The sequence below is a fragment of the Myripristis murdjan genome, chromosome 24, assembly GCF_902150065.1.
Source record: "Myripristis murdjan chromosome 24, fMyrMur1.1, whole genome shotgun sequence".
NCBI classification, from domain to species: domain Eukaryota; kingdom Metazoa; phylum Chordata; class Actinopteri; order Holocentriformes; family Holocentridae; genus Myripristis; species Myripristis murdjan.
Genome location: NC_044003.1, coordinates 29,514,316 through 29,536,020, shown reverse-complemented (window position 1 = coordinate 29,536,020; position 21,705 = coordinate 29,514,316). Strand labels below are relative to the sequence as shown.

Sequence of the window (21,705 nt, the reverse complement as noted above, 5' to 3'; positions counted from 1 at the left end):
ACTGAGTGTGTATCCAAAGTTTAGATTGAGTTTGTGAAGTATAAATGATCACGTAACCCAATAAATGATCATTCTATGATCACATGAATACGGGGCATGAAGCTGGTGACCTTTCTAATCCTTTCCGGCGCTTTTAGGCCAAAAATGTAAACGTGGCCTAATACTACAGTAGATCAGCTTATTTCTTCTGGGAAAGCTTATTAATGAGAAACGCTTTCATCTCTGAGCACAGGCTCAGCTGGACAGGTCTCAGAGTCATATAGGTGCAGTTGTTAAATCTAGTCCTCAGTCTTCTGCATGTCAAGGACTCTCCAAGATAGATTTGACAAGAACTGACAGAAGAATTGTCTTTATCCCTGCAGGGACCCTCTATTTGAGCTGATTTATGTAATTAGAGTTTACTTTACAGTTTGGGTATCAATGGAATGAGTGAAGAATTAAAACCTATATTGAAAATACGTCACTTTCATGCACTTGTTATAACCTTTAGTGAACGGAAAAGTGAAACAAGATGGTTTGGTGCAGATCTCAATGATTCTATGCAGTTTCATACAGGATGGCACCCCACTTTCTCATGATGTGGTTAAAAAAAGATGAATGCCACATAATTCTCAAAAGAATAGAACTTGGAATATATCTTAGGAATAGCTCAGGGTTTCAGGACAAATCTATTACCTCATCATAACCCAAAATATAAGGGCATGTTGCTCCTTTATGAATCTTGTAAATTTGACATGGAAACATCAGATTCAAGACAGGCATTTAAAAGTGTTATATCAAGTCTATTGGTTATTAGTTTTGGCATGAACCTGAGGGGTTTTATGGTTTTCTCGTTCCTCAGCCTAATTCTTAACTTTGGTCAGCAAAGTGGTGTGCCCTCCCATTTCAAACTGCTTGCCTGTCTTTAAGGACCCCAAGTGGGCCCCTGGGAACACTAGGTCAAAGAGACAGACAAGCCCCCTGTGACATGGTCTCATGGGAGAAATGACCATAAATCTCTGGATCCAATAGTTGAATCAAACACAAAAGGTCAGTTTATTCATTTGTTAAAAAAAAAAAAAAAAAAAAAAAAAAAAGCACTGGTCCAGTGGAGAAAAAACCGTCTCAGCGTTTTTCAGTGTGCCAGCCTGCCAGTTCATTTTATCCTGTGAAGAAAAAAAACAAGATTATTATGCATGAATGCATAGCTTAATGTTTGCACTGGCCGAAGATGAAAAGTACGGCGCCTTTCTCCCTCTACCATGGCAACTTAAAGGAACAGAAGGGGGGACAGGGGAGGAGCGACGTTTAAAGGTCCAGGTGGTCGGGGCTGCGTAAAAAACGCATCAAAAACACGCCAAACACTTATGAAACGAGGAGTGGGCGTCATTTCAAAGAAGTCGAACCTTGCAGCTCCTGGCACCTCCGTGGATGGATAAGCTGTTTTCACAGAAAGCAGCAGAGATCACCAAAAACGCAGCGATCGCTCCAGAAAAAAAACGGGCAAAACGGGACCAAACACTCCGGCGTCCGCTCAGAGTTTTTAGTTTGAGCCAAAGGGGGCAAGTTGGCAGAAGAGGAAGACGGCTTGTTTGAGCGATCAGCGGAGATATGTTCAAGAAGAGCAAGAGCAAAGTGCTGGTGGATTATGCGTCAGAGGAGGACGACATGTCCTGGCACTATCATCACTCCTATAAGGTAAGGAGAGAGATGGCACAAGGAAACACTAACTGTAGTCACTATGCGCTGCAAAACAGGCCACTTTCAATAAGTCATGGAGTCTAATACTCCGTTTAGATGCCCATTTTACATAAAACAACTGAAGGGGAAAAGAAATAATGGGAGGTAAAAAAAAAAATCCACTTGTTTCAGGCACAGTCGCACTTGCTCCAGATTTTTTTTTTCTGGAAACAAGTGTCAGCGTCTCAGTGTGACCCTGAGTAAAACACAGCGTCAGAAAATTCTCGGAAACAAGTGAAATAATTTCACCTCAGTGACAGGTTTTGAAAAAAACAAACAAACAAAAAAAAAAAACTCAACATCAAACCACCCAGTTTTTCAGACGGATATTTTGCAGCACGTTTAAATTACGCGCAGTCAACTTTGCTCGGAACCTTTAGGTTATAATTGATAACGCTCTCTGACACCGTGCACACTTTCTTTTTTTTGCAATCGCTGACGTAATCAGTGAGGGGGAAAAAAATACAAGTGAGGTTTGCTTGAGCTTGTCATGAGGCAGATGCTACGGTGTGACAAGATGCTGACATGATCGTGCGGGGAGGAGGAGGAGGAGGAGGAGGGGAGCAGGGCAAGTGCGCACAGTCAGATGTCATGTCAGCTGCTGAGGAGAGTCACAGAAAATATCAGTGAGAAGCAAAACGAGGGGCCTCTCTCTCCTTTGGAAAAGTACTAACATCGATTCTGGAAGGATAGATATCACAGAAAAAAAGCTGTATGCCCTTATAGGGATATTGTCGGAATATTAAAGTGAGACCATAGGGAATTTAAAAAGTGTAAAATATGAAATAGTCAAACTAAATAGTGAGTCCCTGTAGTGATTTATGCTGGAGCTTTAGCTGCAGAGGAATATGGACTCACAGCCTTCCAAAATCCACTCTGTGTCCTTTAAAGGTCAGAGTTGAGGTTGACTGACATTAGTCCGTCATGACTGAGCAGCTTCTGGTTATCTCTTTGTTATGATGATACCAACGTGGAAGCTGCACTGTGTTTTCCAGTGAGTCATTTGGGTAAAGGAGCTCAGCCTCTGTGTTGCAGGAAACAAAGGTAGATAGGGAGATGGACACACACACACACACACACACACACACGCATGCACACATACATACATACACATACAAAAGCCCCCTTTCCCAGGTGAGCAGCAGCAGTGTGTGAGGTCCAAGAGTCCCCGTATCAGCACTCGCAAGCAAGCAGCTGGCTTCTGTCTATGATAAGGGAGCACACACACACACACACACACACACTGAAAGAATATAGACCTATGGTATTCATGGGTTTCTGTCCAGTGTCAGTGACATTTAAACTCATCTCTGGCAAGAAAGTGCAACCTTTACAACTTTTTTTTTTTTTTTTTTTTTTTTAATACAGTTCTGGCAACTGGTAGACTACAAAGTGAAACGTTATACAGGTCTCAAGTGCTGACCTTCTACCCTTCAGGTCTTTACATTCATCTGTCTCGCAGAGGGAGCCATTGTAACCGTTTGACTTTGTCCAAATCCGGCTTCCTCAGAGCACTGAATTGAATTTGAAGCCAGAATCACCAGATCACCACTAAGGAGCAACAAATTCTTTGCTTATGTGTTTGTTTCATGCAGGTTTGATCAAAATGATTTGTCAGTGGTGCATCATGGACTTTATGTGTGACGCATCTTTTAACTGTTGAACAGATCATGGTTTTAAATAAATCCATTTATTTGCATGAATTAACAGACACAAATATCTGATTTGTTTGAGGACAAGACAACATATTCAAACACACACACACACACACACACACACACACACACACACACACACACACACACACTAGCAATAGATGCTTTTATTGGAGGAACATTAGATTGCCAAAACACTTCATAATACAAGGATGTACACTTCCATGTGCAATACTCTAGTTTTGTTAGGTTTACTGTTTTTATAGTTTCCATGTTGATTGTCTAAGCTTTAGTATGTTAATGTATGAATGTATGTGTGTGTTAGTTAGACTAATAATTAATGGAGGTCTTGTCAGTGTTGCAGCATGGCCAGGTGCAGTGTCTCAAGTGGCAGGAGCTGCTAAAGCTGTAGATGGGGTGTAGTGGTGCTGCAGCAGAGATGCCCCCTGGCCTGCAGGCTGTGTTTTCCAGATGAAGGCATGTTGTTTGGTGCAGACCCCAGCAAGACTCACGTCATCATGTTGATATCCTTTGAGAGCCCTGTCTCCGAAAAATTATGTTCCCATACAACTACACTGCATTCTCAATTATGTTTGGAGGGGAACATATTTGGTCTTGGATTACGTTTGCAACAGATCCCAAGAATGTTTGGAATCATTTAGTCTGAAGTCAGCCCTGCGAGGAAGGTGGGGACTTTCACCCAGGTTGTCTGAGTTTAAGTCCAACGTGAAGCAACAGGGGTGTTTGTACTGTAATTAAGTGGTTTTAAGTCCAAACCTACCCTTTCCCTAACCTTAATGATGTATTTTTTATGCCTAACCCTGACCTTGCCTTAACCTTAACCAAATAGCTGTAGTAGCTAAAGGTAAGGAAACTGGCGAAACCCAACATGATACACAAGATGTGTTGATTAGAAATGACAGGAACAAACGTAATCCACGACAAAATCCGTTTTCCACTATGTGTTATGTGATGTTATGTGATGGCAAATGTGTGTTATGTGCAGTGACTTTGAACCCAAGAAAAAATTTCCCCAAGGGGACAATAACGTATATCTTATCTTATTCACACTTCAGGGAAAAAAGAGAAATACTGAAGTCAAACAGGGGATCCAAAGTGGTCCAACAAATAGGTCAGCATTTTTAATCAGGGCTTCTGTTAGAACTTTTCCGATAAAAATACACTTTAAGAATGTTTTAACCGCCCAGAAAAATTTTCTAGGAACAATCAGTCCATATTTTTGAGGTCCTTTGTTTGCACTGGTGGCAAATTGTGTCCATTGCTGATTTTATTTATCACCTGTTAAGATCAGCTGAATGAAGACTGGACTGTTAGTGAGCGATTGGGAAGCTCAACCACCACTGATTCCCAGCATTTCTCAAGTGTTGTTGTGCTAGCGTCAGGATCTGTGGCCCTTTGGCTTGATTTTGTTCCTGATGCTCCCACCCTGGGAAATATTATGTGCGGCCCTTTAGGCCTTTCGAGCTGCTCTGAGGTCAGTTGAATGACTTACTCCCAGTGGTCCCAGCATCTGATTTGGTGCTAGGAGCTGATCTGAGGACAGGCCGGCGACCCATCCTTTAGACTCATGGGAAAGTCGTCAGGGAGGTCTGTCCCTGCCGCCATGGCAGTGAAGTACGCCCAGGGGTCAGAGGTTGGGCTGTACGAAGTCGTAAACACTGTCATCAGGGGCAGAATGGAGCAGGATGGAGCAGAGATCTGGCCAAAAAGATGACAGCACAGTCTGAACATTTGATCTCTCCCTTCCCTGTATACATGTCTTTCCTTTGGCGAAGTGAGTGCTGTTGAGTGAAGGACAGGTAGGAAAAAGAGAGAGAAAGGGAGAAAAGGAGAAATACAGACAGTCAGGGAGAGAAAAAGGCAGATATAGACTGTGGTGAAGCAGTTTTGCCTTTTTTTATCGCAGTGCCTTACCTTTTCTGTGCTTCACCAATGTAAAAAAAAAAAAAAAACATGGCTAGTTTCCTCCTCCAGATTCCAAATAAAATATTTTAACTCTGTTAAACCTATGAGCCTAGGAGTTGACTTGTGTTGTGACAGGTTTTATTTAATCGTACGAACAAAACTCCCTTTATTTCTTAAAAAAAAAACCCTATCTATTTATCTCGATGTATATATACTGTATATGTATGTATATGTATATCTATACTCACATAATATTAATTAATAGAAAGGAAAGAAAATATTTTAAATAAAAATGACAAAAGTCAGAAATTATGCAAATGATAGACAATGTATTTCAAAAATGAAGTTGGAAAAAAAATGTTATAAATAAAGCACAATTATAGGATAAAAAAGACTATGAGGACCTGTAGTTTGACCAAACAAAAACAAAAACAAAGAAAAAGGATCTTAATGGGCCAAGGTAGCAACTGTAAAATATTTTTGAAAGCAATAAGGGAATTTCATTGAGGTTTCAAAGAGGTGACCAACATTTCAGTACTCAGATCTTATGTTTGTATACCATATGGCCTAAAGTGATAATTTTTGCAACATATGAGAGTCTCTCACACTAATTTACAGCATACAAACATTATAGCACGTAATGAACTTGTATCTTCTTCAGTCATTTGACCATGATTGTCTCTTCACTTTGCTTTTATTGAGATTAACGCATGTCTCCTTCCGTTTTCCTTCAGTTGTTTACTATTTCTCCCTTGTATAAGCTTCGGCAAAACAGATGGATTCTCGTCTTGCCATGTGATGAAATTGAAATGGACAGAGCAGGTGGTAAATCTGCCTCACCCAGACAGAGAGAGAGGAGCAAGTGCAGACTGCCAGCCAGACAGGTAGAGACAGACAAATAGAAAGGTCTAATCCATCCTGAGGAAAAGAAAGACAAGGAGAAAGAGACAGAGAGAGCATGGGGGGAGGGAGAAGAGAGAAGAAAGGATTTGAAGTTAATATCTTTCCCTTCCTCCCTCTGCAGTGCTTTAGGGCTGCTAGTCCCGTGCCACAGCTTGCTTTCCCACCGCTCTCTGTTGTCTCTCTGCTGAAGCTCAGCAGGTTGCGCAGAGGCAGGTGTGTGTACACGAGCTCGTGTGTGTGTGTGTGTGTGTGTGTGTGTGTGTGTGAGTGTGTGTGAGTGTGTTTATCTTGGGCTCACAGTGGCAGCAACACCTGAACTCTCCAGTAATGCCACTCTGACTCCACTGTTACAGCCCTCTGTCTGTGAAGCTGGATCATCATATTACAGAGCAGAGTCCAGGCAAATCTTCAGACGTCTTCCCACCTGAAGCGTGGAGAGGAAAGGAGAGAAAAAAACAGCCGAGCTGATCCTGAGAGCTTTAAGATGCGGCAGATCAAACGAGGTGCTTTTTGCCCCACAGGTGCCTCACAGGTTCAAATTAAATCATCATAATCTCTAATGCCAAGCAAAATGGGTGTATGGGAAAGCCTCTTTGTTATATTAAAGGGATAGTTCACCCGTTTTGATAAAGCTGATATAATTAAATTTCCCCCTAGCTGTTGTATAGGACAGTAATGGTGCTATCTTCCTCTCATTGTTAGAGTGCTGCATACTGGCTGGATGCTCCAAATGCTAACTGTTAGCTGGGGGGAAGTCTACTTCAATGGCACGAGGCTAAAAGTTAGCATTTGGAGCATCCATCCAGTATCCAGCACTCAGTAACAATGAGAGGAAGATAGCACCACTACTGTCGTACAGAACAGCTAGGGGGAAATAATGTCAAATATTTTAAAGTGGATGAACTTTCGTTTGATATGCATTATGTTTCCTATTATGTCTAGTGGCATAATACAGGCCTGGATGTTTTCATGGGTGTTGTTTTTGGAGGATTGCTGGTGTGTGAGGCCTTTGTGTCACAGCGCTTTTGAACTTTTGGTGTTAAAATTCACCATGCGTCTTCCTTCCCTTGGTAATCTGGCTCTTACCAGACAGTATGTGCCAATTTTAGGCGCATACACACACGGGGCAAAAAAGCGAGAAAAAAAGACAGAAAGAAAAAAGAAAGAGGGAAAGACAAATGCCCCCCCCTGAGGTGTGAAAGCAGAACTCTTGCTTTCTGTTGTTGGGAGCACTTGCTGAAACTCTACTCTCTCTCTCCCCCCCCGGGGCGTTTACAGAGCTCCCCCCTTGCCCGTCTCACTCTCTCTCTCCCTCTTTTCCAGGCTGTTAGTGCTTTTTACGCTCCAGCAGTAGTCAGTACAGTCATCAGTGAGACTGCCGTGAGTGTGAATGTGTGTCTTTGATCAGCTCAGGTGGCAAAGAACCAGAAGACTTTGCTCAGGCATGTCCACTACCACTTCTCTCTCTCTCTCTCTCTCTCTCTTTCTCTCTCTCTCTCTCTTACACCTTTGATCTTTTTACAGGAATATTGGTTTCACGCCATAAAGGTCAGGATCAGTTCAGATGACTTCTTGTGGCCATTAAAAAAATTAACCAATTCTAGTCATCTTCCCAAAAAAAAAAAAAATAACAACACCTATCTTAACAATTCATTTAGACAACTACTCAGTGTTAAAATATTATTTTTCATAAAGTAAGTGAAAAACTACCTCTTCTCTATCTCTATCTCAACTCTATCTCATCTGGGATGAGATAATCCCACTTTTTTCAGTGGTAATCAACTTGTTTCTACCTTTTTCTACCTTGTTTTGACATATTGATGCTTGTTCCCAGACAAAATCCTGAAACATGTAGAAACTCAATTGGAAACGAGTGAGATTATCTCATTTTACCGGCAGATTTTTTTTTTTTTTTTACCTTGTTTGAGGGAAAACAGGATTGGAGGGTTGGTTGTTGCTTTGATTTTGACCTGTCAATCATATGTTTGCTTAAAAAAAAAAATTCCAATTCATACAGGCCTGGTGTTGCCTAATTAAGATATAATTTCTTGGTTAAAAAAGCCAGTCAGTGCCACTGCAGGCCGAGACAAACGTCACTGATGTAATGAAGCTGTGCCAGAGCCAAAGAGGTCACAGCATGTTAGCTAACACGGGCTAAGACCAGAAAATAGACTGCAATGGTGCCAATACGGATGCTGTTTTAAATAAAGTCAGACTAAAAACAGTGCAAAGCAGGGCAGCGTTGTGTGCTGAAGGTATTCCTGCGAGCAGAAGATGTGTTTGGCACAAGTTTAATTTAGTTTATCAGGGAGCCTGACTGGAACTGACCCCGGGTCTGTTTGTTAGCGTTAGCCGAGCTCTGTTGCAGGGTGTTAGCTCCTGTGGCTAAAGCTACAATTAGCCCGACTTCGCTCAGTTGTTCTTCCAAACATTTTTCATCAGCTTTTTGGCAATATATTTGTTGTATATATGTGGTATTTGTTTTGTTTGTGATATATTTGCATTTGTTATGAGCCCTTTCACCAACTAATTGACTTGGCATGAACAGCACAAAGTGACATTTTTGTAGTTGGCTAAAGCAGCTAGCTAGGTTAGAACCAAGTAGAATCAAGCAGCAAATTTTGCGTTTATTTCATGTCTTTTTGTCGGCTGAGTCCTCAGGGTCCTCGGCCATTTTGCATAGTGCTCCTTTAAAAGAGGATTTATTCCACAACTTGCATTGCATTCCCCACAAAGTAATGCACCTTTCTGCAATGTGTAAAAGAAGCTATTAGAAAATGAGATGTCTTTATTGTGTCGATGCTTGGAAGGTCCTGTCCCGCTAACGGGGTCAGAAGTGAAAGGCTTTCTTTTCTTTCCTTTGTTTAACTTTTCCCTCTGAGTCGAGAGGCTTTCCCCTCGTCCTCCCCGTTCCTCCCTCCTTCCCTCGTTCCCACCTTCCAAACACACTGTGTGTTTATGTTACAACTCCAGAAATAGGTTAGCCTGTTTTTTTTTTTTTTTTTACAGGAAGGCCTGCACACACTCCACACACAGCATCCCTGCTGTGCTGTGTGGACGGTGTGTGTTTGTGTTGGGGGATAGTTGCTATTGGTGTCACTTACCGTTGGTGTGTGTGTGTGTGTGTGTGTGTGTGCGTGTGTGTGTGTGTGTGTGTGGATGTGTCTCAGGACAAAGACATAGAAGGAGAGGAAGAGGAGGAGGAAGAGGAGGAGGCTGTCAGTCCAATATCCAAGGTAAACAACAAGACTGCACAACTATTTGGATATAACATGCACACTCTCATGTGCATGTGTACACACACACACACACACACACACACACACACACACACCAATTGCTTTTTCATTTACTTTCAAACTTTTTTCCATTTCAGCTGTATACAATGTGCACCTTTCACCTTCCAAAAACCACCCCTGCCACCCCCTCACCCACACATCTGCACGCGCCCTGTATCTTATCTTCTCCCTCACGCTCATTTACTCTGCACACCCACACACATGCACACGCAATCACTCACATGCACCTCTTGCTCAAATCTTACATCACTGACAAACACAACCTTTTAGCTTTTTTAACAGCCCCAGCACCCATCCAACCCCCCGGCCCCACACGCACACACACACACACACACACACAGTGCTGTGCAGTGCAGCTGAGGTAAAGCACGAGGGAGCAGGGTTCTGCTGAGGCTGCAGTGTTTATCTGTAAACAGGCCGGCAGTCGCCTATCATCCCCCACCTTATCCTTAACCTTATCACTGGAAAACTGTCTTGTTTATAGTTATTGTGTGTGTGTGTGTGAGAGTGTGTATGTTCTTGTACTTTTGACCTTGTCAAAGACAGTTTGAGTTTTACAATAAAGAAAAGGCATTTTTGCAAAGTGACGTTCCTTGGGAAGGTCCTCATTTTTCAAAGGGCTGGTTTGGTGCCAGGACTTCAGTGTTTGAATCAGGATGCAGCCTCGGTTCAATTCCAGCCAACCCTTGGCTGCATGTCATCCCCTCTCTCTCCACCCTGTCTTTCCTGTCTCTCTCCACTGTATATCATGAAACAGAAATTCCAAAATGTAATGTGTAAAGCGAAATTTAACTTTCATAGAGAGTTGGGTTACCTAGGCGTTAGACGGGCGTTGAAAGGAATTTTTCTAACTCATAGAGAAGTGTGTAATCCATAAAACAAAACTGACCTTTGGCAGAGTGCTGGGTTGTATAATTTCTTGGATGATATATGAGTCCACATAATGGTTAAATATCCTCATTAAATATCCTCATTATATGCTTTGTGTCTCTCAATTACTTTCCACAGTGTGGCAAAACACGTCCCAGAATACCAGTTGTAGCACATAAATAAACACAAACAGAGCAGATTATGCCAATATAAAGAACAAGAAATCCTTGTACCCATTTTAAGGAGATTAAACTGCCCTTTTCTTGTTATTTTGTTATTTAGATCCAGCAAGTAGTGTCTGCAGGAAACATCCACATAGTAACCGCGCACCAGATAGAAACTACCTGATTTTATTTTCACAAATCATCATCTAATGACATAAAAAAAAGGGCACTGGGTCTTGTTATTTTTCATATTGGCAGAATCTGCTTTGTTTGTGCTTGTTTATGTGCTGAAAGTGTTATTCCTGGATGTGTTTTGCTGCACTATGGAAGTGAATGGAAAGATAGGAATACAGTTTTGTGGATTAGCAGCACAGAGGAACACAGAGCGACTGATGAGGAGATTTCACCGCCATGTGTGCACCCAGGGAACTATACAACCCAACACTCTGCCAAAGTTCAGTTTTACTTTAAAAACTCATATCTGTCACTTCCAATTATCTTCACCATATATCACTCTGTAAATCCTGAAGGTTTCTAAGCATAGGTAATCTTGATGAATATTTGGCTGCAGTGCACTTTTGCTAAAAAATACTGTAAATCCGTCAAAATTTGAGGACTCAGCAGTTAACGAGTGGATACAAAACCCCCTTTGAACATGGAATATATTTTGTGTTAATGTGTGAATTTTAAGTGATTGTAAAACAGAGTAAAACAGTAATTTTAGTGAATATATATGCTGGACAATAATGCACAAGATGGAGCAGTTTTTCACTCTTTTTGATCATAAAAGGGCACAAATTGGAGAAAAGTCGATATCTGCAGTGGACACATATGATCATGACTGTCTATGAAAATCAAAAATAGGACCTGTATGGTACATGATGAGGTTGGGTTTGGATTTGTAGGTTTAGGTTTAAGACATGTAGCAGAGAACGGTGGAGGTAGGGGCTGACAAATGACATAAAAATACAAAAGTGTGTGTGTGTGTGTGTGTTTGTGTACATGCATGTGTGTTGTTACTTTATAGATGCTCCGCTGACTGCAGCTTTACTCTGTCAGCTCTGCATTGGTAAATAAGAGCTTAGTGATGCGGGTCTGATGGTAAGGTGCATACACACCTGCACCTGTGCACATTTCACATAGTTTGTGAATGTGAGTGAGCGCTGTGTGTTTTTCTCATGACAGACATGAGACACGAGTATCTCATGATCTGTGTTGACAGCTCATTACCCAGAGGTGCGGCCCTGTCAAAACGCTTTACCAAATGCCTCCTGAGCATGTGAAGCCTGACTGTACACCTCACACACTACATACTGTCGCATTTCTCTGGCTGGCTGCCTACTCTACAGCTACTGTAGGTGACTTGGTTCACATGTGGACACGTTGCCATTTCGTAACCTGTCCTGTTTGTAAGTGAGGAGAAGTCTGGCTGGGCTGGAGAAGGGAAGGAAACGCAGCATTCTTTAGAGGAGTTGGGCCTTTGGAAGGGAACAATCACCATGGAAGATAAACAAGACTGAAAATAGCCGCAGCTGCTCTGACTGTATGGAAAGCTACATTTTTACTGGTTGAGCTATGCACAGTGTGGAAGTGGAGGCAATCGCTTTGGCATCAGAGAATGAGATGTTATCCTATTCACCCACAAGTCCATTGTTAGATATTTTCAGTTATATATATTATATGATTTTTAATTTTAATGGCACAGATGCTTTTTTTTTTTTTTTTTTTTTAACATGCCCAGTGGAGAGACACAAGAGAGTAGAGATGACCGAGCTCAGTCTGAACCCATGACGATGACATGTGTTATCCCGCAGAGCCTCCAGTAGCTGAGGTTGAGTCCAGGTCAGACAGACCTCATCCTGTCTCCAGAAAACTTGCCATTGTTGTGTCTGCTACCTGACCTTGCACTGCCAGCTGATCTCACGAGACCTTTGTGCGACTTATGAAACCCTCTGGCTACACTCCATCCAGAGCACGATAGAAGTCCTTTGAGCAACTACAGTCATGATTTGGGTGATGACGACACGAGAAGCTACACTACACTGAACTGGAAAACAGAAATGAGAGATAACAGCGTGGCTTTTCCTTGCAAAAACAACAAGAATCATGTACTAACAATGCAACAATCTAGCAATATCCTCATCAGTATGCTCGCTCACTTTCACCATCATAGTTGCTGATTTTTGTTTCGATGGTTGATCCAAAAACCTGCCATGTGCTTTGATAAACGGCCATAGCTTTCGCCCCTTTTCCAAATGGTTTGAACCCAACAGCCCAGACTCTGTTTTATGAGATACACTATATTACCAAAAGTATTCGCTCACCCATTCAAATGATCAGAATCAGGTGTCCTAATCACTTGGCCTGGCCACAGGTGTATAAAATCAAGCACTCAGGCATGCAGACTGTGAAACAAGACATTTGTGAAAGAATGGGCCGCTCTCAGGAGCTCAGTGAATTCCAGCGTGGAACTGTCATAGGATGCCACCTGTGCAACAAATCCAGTCGTGAAATTTCCTCGCTCCTAAATATTCCACAGTCAACTGTCAGCTCTATTATAACAAAATGGAAGCGTTTGGGAACAACAGCAACTCAGCCACGAAGTGGTAGGCCACGTAAAGTGACGGAGAGGGGTCAGCGGATGCTGAAGCGCATAGTGCAAAGAGGTCGCCGACTTTCTGCACAGTCAATTGCTACAGAGCTACAAACTTCATGTGACCTTCAGATTAGCCCAAGTACAGTACGCAGAGAGCTTCATGGAATGGGTTTCCATGGCCGAGCAGCTGCAGCCAAGCCACACATCACCAAGTGCAATGCAAAGCGTCGGATGCAATGGTGTAAAGCACGCCGCCACTGGCCTCTAGAGCAGTGGAGACGCGTTCTCTGGAGTGATGAATCACGCTTTTCCATCTGGCAATCTGATGGACGAGTCTGGGTTTGGAGGTTGCCAGGAGAACGGTACATTTCAGACTGCATTGTGCCGACTGTGAAATTTGGTGGAGGAGGAATTATGGTGTGGGGTTGTTTTTCAGGAGCTGGGCTTGGCCCCTTAGTTCCAGTGAAAGGAACTTTGAATGCTTCAGGATACCAAAACATTTTGGACAATTCCATGCTCCCAACCTTGTGGGAACAGTTTGGAGCGGGCCCCTTCCTCTTCCAACATGACTGTGCACCAGTGCACAAAGCAAGGTCCATAAAGACATGGATGACAGAGTCTGGTGTGGATGAACTTGACTGGCCTGCACAGAGTCCTGACCTGAACCTGATAGAACACCTTTGGGATGAATTAGAGCGGAGACTGAGAGCCAGGCCTTCTCGACCAACATCAGTGTGTGACCTCACCAATGCGCTTTTGGAAGAATGGTCAAAAATTCCTATAAACACTCTCCTCAACCTTGTGGACAGTCTTCCCAGAAGAGTTGAAGCTGTAATAGCTGCAAAAGGTGGACCGACATCATATTGAACTCTATGGGTTAGGAATGGGATGGCACTTCAGTTCATAGTATGAGTAAAGGCAGGTGAGCGAATACTTTTGGTAATATAGTGTAGATAGATAGATAGATAGATAGATAGATAGATAGATAGATAGATACTTTATTCATCCCGAAGGAAATTCGCAGTTTTTCAACAGTATCCACAGATTACAGATTAAATAAATAAAAAATAAAGAATAAGATCTAAGTACAGCACACTAGAGATCTAGGTACAACAGTGTGCAAAAAGCAATGTGCAAAAAAACGTGTGCGTAGGTGTATAAAATGTGCATAGATGTAGGTCAATGTGCAGATTTAGAAGAAATATACAGTATACACAGATGATAAATAGCAGTAAGCAATATAAACACTATAAACACTATAAACAAGGAATATAAAAAAATAGAAATATGAACAATGAACAATTTAAACAGAAGTATGAACAATTTAAACAGGAGAGGAAAATAACCTAAACCTGAGGAACAACACGCTCCGACCGAGGTTCAGAGTTAGTGTGAAACCATGAGACCAAGACCATCGACAGAACCTGACGCCCGGTACTGGGATTCAGGAACTGTCAGACTTGATCCAGCCTCATGGAATCACCCCTTCCCCTCCAGTCTTTACGTGTTATCTACCAGTAGTGCAGTATGTGTATGATGAGAGTTATGAAGTAAACAATGGAATCTGCTACCAACATTTCATGAGTTGGTTTCAGCATGTAAAGCCTACTGAACTTTGTTGGGTGAAATGCCTCTTTAATTTCCATCTCTATGGTATGGATGGAAAAATCCAATCCAATAAGAGCTCTATTGCTGTGCCAGGCAAGGCTCTGTAGGTTTCACTCGGTTGGCCTACTGGGTTGGGCAGCAACAGATTAATGGGCACTGAGCTGCTTTGGATCCAGAGTCCTGGAGGTTAATGCAGGAGTGAATACTGGATGGGTCCTGTAGGTCTGCGTATGTGCACACACGCATGCTTGCACATACTCACAAAGCTTGAATTTAATTACAAGCATTCAAGTGTGCGCGCACCTGCACACGCACAGAAAATCTCAGTTGGCATCGCTGGTCTCTGTTCTGCAAACCTCCAACTATGGCAAATCTGATCCACTGTTTACACTTGGCAACACACAGGGAACAACAAGGGCACAGGGAGAGAGCGAGAGAAAGACGGAGAGAGAGCAAGACGGAGAGGAGGCAACAGGGGAGGAGGTAGAAACAGCTGATAGATGCAATTCTGTGAATATTACTCGATGATAAACACAGGAAGATGCTTTATGATGATGTGAGGAGAGGAGATTATTTGTTTTCAGTAATCACCAGCTGTATCTCTCTGCCATGTCTGCCATACTAAAGTGTGAAGACACTGAGTCACTTTGACATAACACTGTCATAACTGTGACATGACAGCTGGCAGGAACATTAAGACACAGACACACCAAACTAACATCAAAGAACTAGTGGCGACAAAGGCCGGCTGTTGCATTGTCTCACATCACCAAAAAAAGTTGCACTTGAACACACCACAAAGACTACAGCTAATGGCCAGCTAGCGCATACGTTCAGCATCTGCATGAGAGGAAATAACTCTCCATACCAGCAGGTGGCAGCAGTCTGTATTCATCATTCCAAAAAGGAAACCAGAAGACCCAGGGATGCAGATACGTTGTTGCAAATGTTACATTCAGGGGCGCCGTATATGGGGGAAAAGTTAGGACAATTCCAAGGGCCCTTGCCTGACAGGGGCCCCAAAAAATAGGTAAGAACTAATATAAAATTATTAAACCATCATCGAGTAAATATATATATATATTTTTTTTTTATTTTCATGGGGCCCAAAATTCCTGGCGGCGCCCGTGGTTACATTCTTTGTGTTGTGGAACAAGAAATAGAGGCAGAGGTGAAAAATAATTCCGTTTCTCTTCTCATGCATTGATTTGCTAAACTTAACAGCCAATCAGAGTGATCTCTCTCACCGACCAGCTCCAACGCCAATTCAACATGCTCCACAGACAGGGCTCTGACTAGTGCCAGCGCTGCGGGCCATACTGTAAAAACCAGGGCCACAGACACTCACTGTCGGCCAGGCATCAGCTGACAGCCGGCCATCGGCTTGGTGTGTCAATTTCTGTGACTTTCTTGCTGACATAATCTAATGTCAAATGGTATCTGCAGGTAAATGCCAGTCATACAAACATAACTTTAAATTAGATGTAAGTCAGGAGAGTGCCTACCACTGCCAGTGTGCAACTCTCAAGATGTGTCATTTCCACGTCACAAAATTGATCAAATTAAACTTGAAGGTAAATTGAAGGTCATGTTTTTTGTGTTTAATAAATTCAAACGTGTTTTTTGTTGGAACCTTTTTGTGAAAGGACACACCCACCACCGCACTCCCTTTTGGCCAGTTGGTTTGAAGGTTACTGAGCTCCTCTTTCCCTCTGACCAACCTTTGCACAAAGTTTTGTGCAAATGCGTTCATAACTTTTTGAGATATCCTGCCAGCAAACTAACAAACTGACAAATAGACAAACAGATGGAATGGGGTGAAAAAAAAAAACACCATCTCACTCTGCTGGCAAGGTAATAAAGTGCCAGCAGACATGTATCAAATTTAAATTTTAGAAGAGATGATATACATGCACGTAGATGGTGCAGTTTTCTCAGTGCTAGAGATGAGGAGGTGCATGGTGTTTGTGTGCATGTGTGTGCAGCCCACAGTTACACGTGTGCTCATGCGTGTTTGGGTGATATTGTAGAGCTTATCAGGTCCTTGTAGTCTGAGCTGTGATGTTGTGAAGCTTCATCTCCACACTGGGGACAGACAGTTCTTATTGTGCGTGTTCCTGTTTGGCTGGTGAGATGGCTGCTTTCATCCCCAGCTGCTTGTTTGTTTGTTGTGTGTTGTCACATCCTCTGGTCTAGAACAAGAGGAAGTAAACGGGAGAGCTGGAATGCGTATGTGTTTCTTTGTGCACGCACGCATCCGTCGGAGCGTGCACGCGCGTTTTAAAGCGCCTCTTGTAGCGCTGAAACTGCAGAGCAAAGACATTGTGAAAGCTCGTCAGGGTCAAACAAATCTATCAATTAATGATGTTGAATACCTCGAATGTTCTGATAACGGTAAAGCAACGCGGGCACGGATGTGAGGAGGAGTAAATGTTATGACCTTGGCAGTTGACATTGGGAAAGCTTCCCAGGCATGCGGCGAAACCGAGCCAACATTTTGTTCCATAATCGCTGAGGAGGGCGGTATCGGTGCTCCGAGGAGAGCTGTGGGGGCAGGGAGGAATTCTGCTGTGACAGGAGAGTCTGGGGGGTTCGGAGGGAGTGGAGGGTCTCCCACTGGAATGTACTGTACACACTGCCAAGTCAACACCACTCTCCCTCTCTCTGTCTCCCTCAGCCCTCCATCAGTGCTCTCTGAATGCCAGCAGACACTGAGCAACACAAACACAACACTTGTTTCGGAAAATAAACTTGCAAGACTTAATTTTGGCTTTTGCTGATAAAAACTCCGGAATATTGTGGTCACGATGACCTGACAGGAAAATAAAGCCCGGCAAAGTGCTGGAAACTTTGTATCTCCGAAATGTCAGCTTCTCAGAAACTGAGCACAGCCTAGGTTTTTAGCTTGACGGCCATGTATTATTGTGTTTATCCATGGGTTTCACCTTTGGATATCACAAGTTAAAGGACTGTAGAATTTAACTTAACTCATAGAAAATCATGTAATCCATAAGCAAAAGTGCTCCATAAGCACTTCTATTGTGCAGCAAAACAGCTCCCAAACTAACACTCACAGACTTGTTTTTTTATATATTGACATAATCCACTTTGTTGTTTTCACTCACGTGCTAAAAATGTTATTTTGGGAGCTATTGTGCTATATAAGTGAATGGAGAGCTAGAAATACAGTATTGTGAACGATCAGGCCATGGGAGCACAGAGCAATGAGGATGTCTCACCACCATGTGGAGTCCTGGAACGTCCAGGGAGCAACACAACCCAACCACTAAAGTCCAGTTTTGCTTTAAACATGAAACTGTGAAGTCTTTGTTCGTAAGTTTTTCATTTTCCAGATCCCAATTTGGAGTGATATGATATGGAAAGATATCTGTGTTAGTAGTAAATTGTTTAGTTGTCACACTTGAACACTGACAGATGGATTCAAAATCATGAAATTGAAACGTGATCTGAATTGATCACTTAAACCTTTTTTTAGTGAATTGAAGTATAGTGTAATTAAGCTATTCTTCATATAGCTGAGGAGCCCCTCAAGGACCCCTGGGGGTCCCTGGACTCCACTTTGAAAAGCACTGGACTAGCCTACACTATGCAATAGATATACATGTATTACAATAAGAGGTTGTACTGTAATATTCTAAACTTCCCTAAAAGCTCAGCTAAGCTTCCCTAAAATTCCCTGAAAGCCTCTTGTTACTGTTGTATTTTTTTTTTTTGTTTTGATGTTCTAACTTGATATAAAGACTTTCATGATTAATATTTATAGCTAGAGCAAATTTCATCACCCCAGAGCCCATGAGACTCCCTAAAAGCACATAATAGAATTTCAAAAATGCGTGGTCATCAATCTAAACGTAAGGCTGCTCTCCTGAATTCCTGTACGGTTGACTGTATTAAACTGTCCTCTGCGGGGAGCATAACTCATCCGGCAGAAAGGCAACAGACGCCGCCAGTGCACAACACACGGGGTTAATCATTTCAGCTATGCGATTCCACGTCAAACGCTCTCATGTCTGCTGACTTTTCATCAGGAGGCCAAAGTGAAGAAGATCATGTCGAAGAAGGAGAGGAGGGAGAAGAAGATGTTCTCCTCGAAGGATGATGAGCACTTCCTGTTGACCGGGGTCAAGCTGGCCGACCGGAGAGGGTGAGGTCACACACACACACACACACACAGGCCATAGCAGTACCAGCAGTATCAGTCTCTCTTTGCTCCTGTTGGTATCACTAAGTCATTACCTCTCAGTTGCACAGACTGTTGACAGCAGGCTGAGAAAAACAGAAACCTGAATAGAATAATGGCTCTATGTCCAATAACTCATGTTAGTTTCTATATATCTAAGACAGAGCTGCATTTGCCAGCCCTCATCGACTTCCTGACCCTGGAGGAAGTGGAATGTATATGGAGAGGAAAACCTCCATAAATCCCCGAACACACAGCAGAGCTGGGGATCTCTACACAGCGGCCCATCCTGTTGGGGATGTTCCACTCTGCAGTGTTTACATATTTCAAACATACCTCTTCTCCACCATGCATGTCAATGTGATCCCACATCCTCATATTTTAATGTCCAGTTACATAGTCATATATATCCACCTAAAGGGATAGCTCACACTATTTGAAAATTTCATATTCACCTCCCCCCTCAGCAGTTCTGTAGGACAGTAGTGGTGCTGTCTTCCTCTCATTGTTACTGAGTGCTGGCTGGATGCTCCAAATGTTTAAGATGTGAGTGGTCGAGGTAGTTCCCACTGGCTGCTTATTGTACGTGTTGGTATATTTTAACTTTATGTGCACTCTCAGCTCTGCAGCCTAATTGTGTCTCTCTTCCTGTCTTTCTTTCTCCCTGATTGTCTCTGTCCATGGCCAAGGTCTCACAAGAAAAACAAGGGTGATGAAAAGGAGAAGGAGAAGAAGGACAAGCCGGAGAAGAGCCACTGTTTCTGGGAGAGTGTCACCATGACCATGAGGCAGATCTCGCCCACCAAGAAGCTGGAGAAGATGGAGGGCTGGGAGCCGCCGCACCTCGGGGACATAACTGAGACTCTGACCGATGAAGCCCCCGAGGCCAAGAGCCAGACCAGGGACTCGCCCGTGTCCTTCCCCCACTCCCTGGGACTCCCGCTGGGCCTGGCCTCCTGGTCAGGCCGGGGTCTGGAGGAGGACTCTTCCCGCTACGCTAACCTGTCAGACTCCAGGGATTCCACGGCCGTGAGGTGGACGGCCCTCGCCAAAGGCAAACTGGCCGGCATCAGCAGGAGGAGTCGGGGGATTGTGTCAGAAAACTCTTGGGAGGGCTTTAAATAATAGTCCCAGCCCTTAGAATCAAGCTGAGACGCCACCCTGCTTTGCCTCTGTTCCACCAGTCGAGAGGAGTCCAACCAAATACATGTTTGTCTTTGAGAAAGTTGCTACTGTCATCTGAGATGCAGTAGTATAGCCTTGAGCAAGACACACGAGGCCTTTCCTTACATTATATCTTCTATATTTTAACTTTGTAGAAAACCTTGAAGACAGTTTGTTGACACAGGGTCGCCATCTTGAATCAATGAGATAGAAAAGCCTCAACACATGCCTTACACTACTGTACCATTAAAACTGTTGTATCCACTGGCTTTTAGACATTTTATATTACTGAAGCAGGAGAACACAGACTTTCATGGATTCTTTTTTTTTTTTTTTTTTTTTTTACAGTTGATCCAAGAGAGTTGATGAGGAATGTGCAAACCTACCGACATGCTACTGCTACTGAAGGCTTTATATTAGAATGTGTCTTTTTTCCCCACGCCTTTCTTTCTATGCAGTTAAAGCCTATAAGTGAAGAAAATGAGTCTGAAGCCTTAATTTATATGTTGTAACAGGCTTGAGTGCTTTGTGCAATCACGAAACAGACTGAAATCCTTTGGGGTTTTAGAGCAGTGGTTTCCAGAGTGGGGTCCGGGGACCCCCAGGGGTCCTTGCGGGTCTTCCAGGGTGTCCTCAGCAAAATGAGGACTTCAATTTCACTATATTTTAATGAAATGAAAGCTGCGATGTCTTTCACAAGCATTTAAACACAAGAAGTCTAATCCAGCATCACTGATCTCACCTTTAAATATATCATTTTAATCATTATAAGTATAGCTTTATTATATTTTTTTTTAGTAAAGCTAAATGCTGTGTGCTAATTTTCAGGTCATTTTCAGTTTTTAAATGTTAAAATCTTTTTCATTTCTCACTAATTTACTAATTGCCTTTTATCTCATATTTTTTTTAAAAAATAAATCAGGTGAATTGGCTGGGGAAAAGTGTGATTTGGAAATTAGCAAAAAATAAAATAAAATAAAAAAAATACTGAAAGATTACTGCAGTTTAAAAGTAGCCAAAAAAAAAAGGAAAACCAAGAAAAGGAGGAAAAGAAGGAAAACACAAACATTTACACACCAAAAAAAAAAAAAAAAAAAAAACGATCAAAAATATAAATAAAACTGTATTGTGATGTATTTAAACATCAGATCAGTGAGGATGGATCAATGTCAGATTTCCGGTGTTTAAATGCTTTTGAAGAAATATCTGTTGCGTAAAACCCCTGATCTGGTGTGTGTGTGTGTGTGTGTGTGTGTGTGTGTGTGTGTCACAAGGAGAGAGAGAGAGAGAGAGAGAGAGAGAGAGATGGAAGAAGTGTGAGCATGTTTGCAGTTGTGTTTCAGTTTCTGTCCACTTGTCCCCAGGTGTCCCCGTCTACTTCCTGTTTGAATCTGATGCTGAGTGATATTTATTAGAAATCCTGTGCTGATGAAAAGACTCGAGCCAAACTGTGTTTGTACCAAGACCACTGTTTGTCAAGTAAAGCCGTGAACCTGTGATGTGCCTCATATCAGATGAATGGCATCCTGTGTTTACTGTCAACCTGTACAAGACCAAACCGCCTTCTCTGACCAAAAACCTGCCGCTCATGTCCAACGTC

General features: G+C 42.6%; 1 protein-coding gene across 1 annotated transcript; it reads left to right on the top strand.

Moving 5' to 3' along the window:
- The first annotated feature begins 1,160 nt into the window (after nucleotides 1-1,160).
- On the top strand, nucleotides 1,161-20,811 carry LOC115355986 (testis development-related protein). Its single transcript, XM_030046947.1, has 4 exons — nucleotides 1,161-1,677; nucleotides 9,374-9,439; nucleotides 18,790-18,905; nucleotides 19,631-20,811. Exons 1-4 carry the CDS (start codon nucleotides 1,591-1,593, stop codon nucleotides 20,064-20,066), a joined length of 705 nt encoding a protein of 234 aa, XP_029902807.1. The 5' UTR covers nucleotides 1,161-1,590; the 3' UTR covers nucleotides 20,067-20,811.
- The last annotated feature ends 894 nt before the right edge of the window (nucleotides 20,812-21,705 follow it).

What these genes read in the sequence shown, in the direction of transcription:
- LOC115355986 (XM_030046947.1), top strand. Translation starts at nt 1,591, where the DNA reads ATGTTCAAGAAGAGCAAGAGCAAAGTGCTGGTGGATTATGCGTCAGAG. An exon ending in ACTATCATCACTCCTATAAG is followed by an intron (nt 1,678 to 9,373) that starts GTAAGGAGAGAG and finishes GATGTGTCTCAG; the next exon opens with GACAAAGACATAGAAGGAGA. An exon ending in AAGCTGGCCGACCGGAGAGG is followed by an intron (nt 18,906 to 19,630) that starts GTGAGGTCACAC and finishes TCCATGGCCAAG; the next exon opens with GTCTCACAAGAAAAACAAGG.